The 9,255-nt window shown below is 35.1% G+C and overlaps 1 protein-coding gene and 1 non-coding gene across 2 annotated transcripts in view; one reads left to right on the forward strand and one right to left on the reverse strand.

The window, feature by feature from the left end:
- TRNAQ-UUG (transfer RNA glutamine (anticodon UUG)) overlaps window positions 1-17 on the forward strand; it is a 72-nt gene extending 55 nt beyond the window's left edge. Inside the window, exon 1 of the tRNA in view lies at window positions 1-17. This exon is cut by the window's left edge and continues 55 nt beyond it. This is a non-coding gene — a tRNA (tRNA-Gln).
- The window catches only part of LOC114357485 (uncharacterized), an 11,460-nt gene extending 2,796 nt beyond the window's left edge, over window positions 1-8,664 (reverse strand). The window contains exons 1-2 of the mRNA XM_028311101.1: window positions 8,502-8,664; window positions 7,038-7,213 (exon numbers count right to left, since the gene is read on the reverse strand). Coding sequence (XP_028166902.1) covers window positions 7,038-7,213; window positions 8,502-8,649 — 324 coding nt within the window. The 5' untranslated portion in view covers window positions 8,650-8,664. The remainder of the gene's footprint in view (window positions 1-7,037; window positions 7,214-8,501) is intronic.
- Window positions 8,665-9,255: the final 591 nt, after the last annotated feature.

A 9,255-nucleotide genomic window follows, 5' to 3' on the forward strand; every position in this document is an offset into this window, starting at 1 on the left:
AAATCTCGGTGGAACCTGATTTTTGTTTTTTCGTTTAACGTCTTTTTTTTTGTAAAATTAGAAAGCTTTTTTAATATTTTTTTTATTTCAGGCTGTCAAAAAAAACTTTTTTCTTAAATCGTATAGCCAGGTTAGGTTTATAAAATTTCATATTTGTCAGCATTGTTTACAAATAATGTTACGGAAATTAGTAAAACAAATAGATGTGAATTTATTGCGCAGTATAGTAGCCAATTTGCGTTATTTGAGCGCTAATAAATAAAACATTACGAAGACTTAAATTACTTATTTGTATTTGGCTTGATATTTTTTACAAGACATATTTGGCACGCAGCACGATTGCTGTTAAAAAGTCCACGGAAAAAGTCAGAAATTATACACTCTAAATCTGCGGATAAAGTCGCAGAAAAAAGTTGTCAACAAAAAATAATTCTTCCGGAAAAATAGGAATTGTAGTTATCCAACTTAACATTGTTATTGACAATAAATCAATACGGAGTTATTGATGTTGTTGATCTAATACTACGCAGTAATCAGTAGCATCGATAATGAAATACATAATCTGATAATCAAACAAAACAATGCTAGAATAAACTAAAGTCCTTTCGATAATCTTTGATAGTATTTATTTTTAGTTAAGATTGAGATGACTATAAAGCAATTTGATAGTACCTATTTATTTATTCGTTTAGATGACTGGCTATAAATAAAGTAATAAAAAGTCATTAACTTTTATGTGACCAGAAGGGATAGTTTATTACATCAGTTTCTACTACTGGACGAATGTTTTAGTTTTTATGAATATATAGCCTGACCAGGAACATAAAAACCCTGGCATAGAGGCGCTTCAATTGCATTTGATAGTGCAACACTGAGTACAGTCGTACCTGTGTTAAATTAATAGGCTAACTTTATGTTTCAGGATTCAGGATTACGGGATAATTTTATATTTTCATAAATTAACGAAAAAATATTATTATAGGTAACCTGGTTTAAATAAATTAAATGAAACCATCAATCGAACTAGTAGGATTTATTTTATTATTCATCAATAATCAAATTTAGAACTTGAATATTCAACTGCAATGTCTGCTCATGAACGCTTCAAACTCGGTACTTCTTTCCCAATTCCATAAAATTCAACTTTTAGAAAGTGACAAAAAACTTTAAAATAGGTAGTTGAAACAAACCACAGCTAATTTTCATAGTAGACTGTACTATACGATAAACATGTCAGTCAATTTGACAACCTTTATTGGAAACATTTTCAATGAAAATATTGTCCGAACCCTTGGCATTTCTCTTCGACAAATACTTTAACACAAGGATCAAATTTGCCTATGAAAATATATCTCATTAAAACACAATTATTATGATAAATTATTTTATTTCCATAGTATGCGTAATAAATAACTAAAAAGTCCTAAAATTATTATTAATTTCCCATATTTCGGGTAATTTTCCCACGTAAATAACTGAGAACACTGGTCTTTGACGTATTATTTTTTCGAGTGAATGACGTTTGATTTCAATTAATTTCAATATTTTAATGTCGGGAAATAAGTGATTGGATTATTATTTTGCCTGTGAAATGTGATTCCTTAATTTTTGTTTGTTCGAACAGAACGGTTTTTACACAATTTCATCACACAAGACATGTCGTATTCGTGTTGTTTTTTCGCTGCTTAAATCTGTCAACTGTGTGAAGTTTGCACTCGAAATGGTGTATCAGGGTGTGAACGTGTGCGTGCCGGCATATACGTACAGGCAAGCAGGTGTATCCTAATGTCACAGTATTTTGTTGATGAGAATCCGTCCGACTTTTTTTATAGGTCCATGTAATTAGCTACCAATATGTAAATCCTGACTACAAGGAGGAGGAGAACAGTGAAAATGAGAAGTGGAAAAAGTCCCATAGAATGTGAAGTCCCTACTCTGGTTATTTTTGTTCAACCTGTTATAGCTCCCAAGAACGTGTGAAGTTTCTGCCTAAAGCACTGCAGATTTTCAGTCTATACTTACCGATAAGTGTATTTTAATGATAAAATTACATTTTTAAGTGGACACTACCAGGGATTTACCTGCTTATCGTTAACGACGTTGGCAAATCTTATCTATGACTATTCTACACACCTACTCTTCTCGAATCTTAATTACAGACGGCGTAAAGTCTAGAATTAGTTAGCAAATTATCAGCTGAACTTGGCTACAAAGCTGATGACCGTAGATCAAGCGGAAACATTCCTAGAATTAAATTAGGATCCTAAATCTCTGGGAATAGTGCCAATAAGTCAACTTTGATGTGTCGTTAACTTAAATAATGTCCGGTTTTTAATTATTATCAATCTGAGGAGACGTCCCGTCTTAAGTACCTAGTCGCTTTCGTTGCCAACGGATCATTATCCCAGGCCTTACGAAACTCATATGATGACTAACACCACATGTCTCTACTATCACGTTTTTCTAGTGTGTTCACGCACTATACCGGAATTTTACTACATATAATAAAAATTCCCGGACATGTGACGAAACATAAATTAACACTAACTTTGATGCGCAACCGGCATAATACAATGACACCTCGCCATGATGACTCACTTATCTCCCCGAATTGACGATGTGGCCAGGAGAATACATATAAATGAAATGTTTATTGCACAATCGCCCTTATTTAAAACTCTACCATGCCACAGTGTTTCCCTTGAACGACGTGCCGGAGTCATGTAGGTATTTCTTTGGAAATAAGGAGCCAGGTGTTTCGTATTACCCATGGAAGTTATGTATGGCTTCATGGCACTCGCAAGGCGGGTGATTGTTTAGTAAACAAGTTTCAACGGCTGTCGTGACACGTGTTATAGATTTGCGATTATTGCTTCTATTGTTTCCTTCGCCAAACGAGGCGATCGTAGTAATCGTCTTGATAGAACACGTTCCAAACTCTAAACAATGCTTTGATTAAGTATTCAGATTAAATTGCCTTCTATCTATTGACTTCAGTTAAGCTTGTGAAGGTTAAATACTTAAATAGGTAAATCTTTGCAGCGATTTACCTAATAGAAAAATTCATCATCATTTGAAATCATTGTTTTGTTGATGGCAGCCATATGTTACGTAGCGAAGCTTACGTTACTTATGATCATGATAATACGAATCTTTTTTGTTTAAGCTGGCCAGACATTCAACGTTATTATCATCGTATAAAAATCATGATTCACACACAAAAACGGTGGAAAATTTTGAAACACTGATATCCACAAAAAAGAATCCGTTAAGACGACGAACTGCGGAACAAATTCGTTGTGGCAACAATCATTCTTGGTAAAAAAGACAAATAAATTGTCATTGCCAATGACAATAACTAAACCACGATTCGGTTCAGTGCTAAATGCTATTGATTGATCAGAAACGAATCATCAAAGAATCAAAAACATTTACCTATAGGACGAACATTTCCAGAAGTGTTTTTCCAGATCAAAGCCAAAAATAATTTAACGGAGTCTCGTGCATAACTGAACGCAGATGTTAAAATGTATTCTTGGCTAAAGTGGAATAATGATAATGAATGCATTCTTGGAAGTGGAACAGGTATTAAGAAAGATAACAGCTTTCGTGCCGTTACTTTACCTGAACAAATGCCGCATTGTTCGTGGTATAAAAAGCATAAAAGTCTTAAGAAAGTGTAGATCGGTATAATAAAGCTGCTATATTATAAACTAGCTTTCCGCCCGCAATTTATGGAACCCTATTTTTTCCAAAATATAATTTAGCCTATGTTACTCGTGGATAATGTAGCTTTCGAATGGTGAAAGAATTTTTTTAAACGGTCCAGTAGTTTTTGAGCCTATTCATTACAACCAAACAAACAAAGTTTTCCTTTTTATAATATTAGTGTAGAAGTGTAGATAAGAAAAGGACTTTCTTCTACTGTGCTACTATAGAGGCAAATTTCATCTGAAGGAACTGATAGAGATATTTGATAATATTCTCATTCATAAAATTCAGAGTAGGTAATTAGGTCTATTGGAAAAATAAATAGGATTCTTTTCATCCCGACTTTGAAGGGGAACATGAAAGACTTTCTGTTACAGAACGAAATTCATGCGGACAAAACCGCGCAATTGGCAAAAGTTTGTAATTTTCCACTCCAGCAAAAGAAACCGTTAAAAATGTTTACTGCTAAAAGTAAACAAACCTAGTCATTTCAAGCTTAATATGCCACCCTAGATTTCTGATCGATTACGCCATGTTATTTCGTCATAATTAGACACTGAGAAGTTGAGGGATAATTACAAAAAATTACAAACTTCCTTCTCTGTAATTTCTGTATTACATTATTAAATATTGCCAGAGCGACGTTCATTATCCATATAAAGTTGTCTTGCCAAGAAATAATTAAAATTTCTAACATTTCAGTCGAAATGCCTGCCAATAGTTTCTTTTTTGTCAATTTCTCAATTAGTTACAGTTGTAATGATTTTCTTTAGTAATGTTTTCAATACAAAAGAAAATTATTTCCCAAGTTTCATTAATTGACTTTTTCTAATTCAAGTAACGTACTCGATGCGTAGTATAATAATTACGACCGTAACGACTGTAAATTTTCTTGCCTATTCATTGAGTTATAATGTACTACGTACTAGAGAAGACATGTCAACTAGACTGTTTCTGGCACGCAAACAGGTCCATGGACCGAAATTCAATTAGTATGTGCTCAGCGGTTGCTGTGACAACACGCTTGAGTGCAGTTTTGTTTTTTGAAATATGCCATCCTATAGACGAAAATACTGTTCAAATAACCCCAGATACATATTAAGTAAAAATCAAGGAATGACTTTTTACCATTAAGTTGTACATTTATGCACTTAAAACACTAATTTAATTTTAATTTGTTAATTACAAGGCGTCACCGCGGCGGCAGCCATTTTACGAAAATTTAAAAGAATAAAAATCGCAGACTTGACACTGACGCATAAATTAGTATACGAAAGGAAGGTTAAATACAGCAATAAAAAGATTTTTTTTAGATTATAAGCACTTTGTATTGCACAAATTACTAATAGTCCCGTCCAGCCCCTAGTGTTAAGCTAAATAAGCTTGGGTTACGGGTGGGCTCACACAATAGTCGTGCGGCATCATGGATCAGTGAGATTGTTTGAATCTCACTGCTGTTGTTCGTATGCGACTGGTTAGTTAGTAAATCACCCTAATTATTGACACCTAGCTCACGAGATAGGCTAAAATTATAATAATTGTACAGTGTGTCTGGTCACCAGTGTCCGACCCGTTAGGGCGCAATAATATGATCAATTTAATCGACAAATCAGAGTGAAGTAACTAACACCAAAAAACGGCAGAGCGAAGTGATTTCGAATGTTTCAACTGCTACGTTTTGTCACTTGTCTAGGAGGGCTAATTTTAGTCTAAGGAAGGGGAGCTTAGATTACGTTACAGGAAACGCACAATATAATAAAAGAATATAATGTAAGTAGCTGAACCTTTTTGCTATTGAGCACCATGAAAATTTAACACAATTTAGCCGATTTGTTTATTTTCACAATCGATTCACAATGTCTATGATGAGGCGACCGCAGGAACGTCACTATTCGTGCAATCCTATCAATGAAGTACGACATTTTCTGGTGCAGATTTTATCGCCATAAATTATGAAACTTGATAGTCATGGATTTGACTGACAGCTGTCCGTCAAATTCCCGCCCCGCACTGTACATATTTTGTTCGCGATGTCTGTTCTATACGTAGTAATATTACTTCAATGTGCCTATTTAGAAATAAATCATTTTAAGTCTCATTCTAGACTTAGACAACAGTTGCTAATAGTACTAATAAAAAACTTAGCACCAAAGTGTTACTGCTCTGTCACAAGTAATTTATTTAGCACAATGTATTCTTATCCTTGAGCTGTATTGATTTTAGATCCACCGGCAGTCTATTTTAAGCCCTGTTTAAGCAATATGGTGATACGTTTAACCGTCGAGGTGAACGATCGTGAGTATATCCCCAAATTCCTGTAGCCTGGTGAATCGCAAATCTAGAATAATCTAAATGTGACATGATGTAGTCAAGTAACAACCAAGGCCATCGCTATCGATTTTCTTGGCTAACTTTTACGCGTTATTATTGCCTTGACTCTAATAGACACCATAGTCGTTAGCTAACTAAAATTATTACAATAATAACGTGAAGACCGTCTAAAATCACTTTGTCATAACTAGAACCTGACACCAAATAATGAAAGGATGGTTTTTATAGCGTAGTATTTTTCATCTTGCGTAAGTCTGCTGGGCCAAAAGCATGTTCAAATGTTTTGGTGACGGATTTTAGGTTGAATTTAAATAATATCTAAACCATTTACAATAGGCATAGGTACATCTTTTTGAGTGTTGTTTCATTATACGGGCCTGAAATTGCGACTGTCGCCAGCATTACGACAGAATAATAATGTAGTTCGGTATTAAACTGAATCCAACACGGGTAATTATCAACGAGCGCGGTGGGTGGCGAGGTGACGACGTTTATAACGGGTGTTATAGGAAAGTCGATATCTTGCTTGTGGTTGTGTCGACAGTGTCATGTCACTCATGTTGGATATCAACAGCTAGCCGTTCGCAAATGTATCAGGTGGCACATAATACTTACACCTAGATATCCTAATCTTTTGTATCTACTACTATTGTTACTTTTCATAGTTATTTCTTGCTGAACACATGGCCTGGCAGTAGCTTGGATTTCAGGTTAAAGAAACTATACTATCTCAAAAGAAAAGTCACATTTGTCTACCTAATAAAAAGAGGTTAGCTAGCTATTAATCTTCATTGCAACAACTACAATTAATGTTTGGGTGACGTTTGCTTTCCCTTTCGGCCTGATCATCACTCCATCATAATATTCTATCGCCTTCGCGGCTTCGTCGTTGTGGATTTAAAAGAAAACTACTGCCGTGCAAAAAGTGTTTGATCAAAGTACCTGCCTACTTTAAGTTTTCAAACTTATCGCAGTTAAAAATAAAATGTTCTTACCTTGGCGACGAGTTTCCCGTCGTCCCCAATGAGGAACTCCTCCAAGCCGAAGACGAGAGGCGACGCGTTCCCGAGATGGAAGATCCTGGAGGAGGTCCCGCGAGTCACGCGGAACTCAATCGTCTTCGCCATCAGCACGTTCGTGATCATGTACACGGACTTCTTGCCTTGCAGGTCTGCAACAATGACATTCAGGTCAGTGTTATTATACACCATTAGCGGCCGCCTGCTACCTACTTCGTACGCGTGGATCCCGTTTTACCCCCTTAGGGGTACTAAGAGCTCCTACGTTCGAAAAAGAACCTCCATGCAAAATTTGAGACTCCTAGCACTTGTATTTCTGAGATTTCAGTCAGTCAGTGACCTTTCGCTTTTATATTATCATCGTCAGGTCATTTAGCCCCCACAGGAGATGGAAGCATTTGACCTAAATGGGACTAAATTGGTCAGGAAAAGAAGCCAGATGTTCGCATATTTGTCCCTTATTCGTCTTGTACGAAATCCATGGGAAGGGGTGATCGTAACTCCTAGAATAGGACCATAAAGCTACACCAAGAGAACTTCTTAATGAGTGCGCGGGTTTGGTACAGCCGAGCTGACATCAAGATTATAGTACCTAATAATAACCCTCCTGGCACAGTCAGGTAAAAAAGTGCTACTTTATAATCTGATGTGCTGTGGGTGGACGATAAGTAAAAACGATACTTGCGTGCGCCATAAACCAAGGGTCAATGTTCCAAGATTCAAATGAAATCACGATCTTGGGCAAATGAGTGTTTAAAGAGTTTTAATGTTCTGTTAAACAAAGTTGCACTGGGTTTGATTTGGGGTTTAGGAAAGAAAACTTTCTTTCGAATGAAAGCAGCTAGTTACCATCTCACTTAGCAACCATGAACTTTGTCGTGTTACATTATCGTCCTCATCCGTTCAACTAGTTTTTTTAAATACTAGTTTGGCCATTGATATTGAATGACTCAGAGTCACGATTACAGCACATGCTAGTCTACCAGACAATGAAATAGACTACATTGAACGATCACGCCTAAAATGAATGACAGGCAACCGTTACAAAGTTTTCCTTGTATTTTTCCCCAAACATAAGTTGAATGGAGTTGATGGATGTACATCTATGGCTTTATTATGCAATAAAAGCCAACTGAAGTGTTTTTCGTCTAAAGGCAAACATGTTTATAAGAATTTTAAAAGAAAAAATAAATTTTTAGGTGCAAGTTTGTCTCTTGACTATTCTCCTGATACTATGAGCCTATCAAAAGTTCTGAACTATAAATTAAATTGTACCTATTTGGTTTTCGCAGAATTTCTGAGCGAGGTTGACGCAGAATGTGCACTTTACAAAATGCACACAGTATAGAGAAGCGCGTATTTTGAACTAATCAACTGCATCAAAATTACAGAGAACTACATAGATCATTTACAATGAATAGTGTAAAAACTTGAACTTACGCTTATTTTTCTCCACATCCAAGTAGATGTTGTTCACAAAGTTCTTGTCCTTGGGAACAGCAGTACGGGAGAAGTTGATCATGATCACTCTCACTTTGTTCTTGATCGCTTCGTCTTGCAATGTGATCTGTGAAGTGAGGATTAACATAAATATCACGAGTGCTTCAATGTTAACCTTTTGAGGGCCATAAGTACCTACTGTATTTTGTACACTGTATTTTTTCCACCAACTTCATATATTTTTAACCAACTTCAAAAGGCAATGAATAATATAAACATAACCTGTACAAATGAATAATAATAAACAGACAGTGTACATGCATGCACATAATTTTAAATATTTAACAGCAAAAACTATGTGAAATAAAGTTTAGTTAAATTTTTATTAATGAAACTTGTGGTAAACTGATTGTGTCCTTGGGTGATATATCTAATCAGAGGTTTCCTGCTTGTTGCATCATATAAATTATAAAATTCATGCATAATTAAATAATTTCTGTATGTTCAGACAATCTGAATACGATATTATTTTATTTATACAGAGTGTTAGGTAAATGGGTATATGAGCCGACACTAGCCCATGTTAACATGGTCATATAAATGGTATGGTGAAGTCAGAAAATTGATATCTTCATTTTAATTATTTTATTTTTCATACAAATCGAATTTTATAAAAAATAATTTTGTATGAAAATTAAAAAAATTAAAATGATGATATCAAATTTCTGACTTCACCATACCATTTATATGACCA

This window comes from Ostrinia furnacalis, unplaced genomic scaffold (genome assembly GCF_004193835.3).
Source record: "Ostrinia furnacalis isolate ACB-3 unplaced genomic scaffold, ASM419383v2 OfSCF3175, whole genome shotgun sequence".
Lineage (NCBI taxonomy): Eukaryota > Metazoa > Arthropoda > Insecta > Lepidoptera > Crambidae > Ostrinia > Ostrinia furnacalis.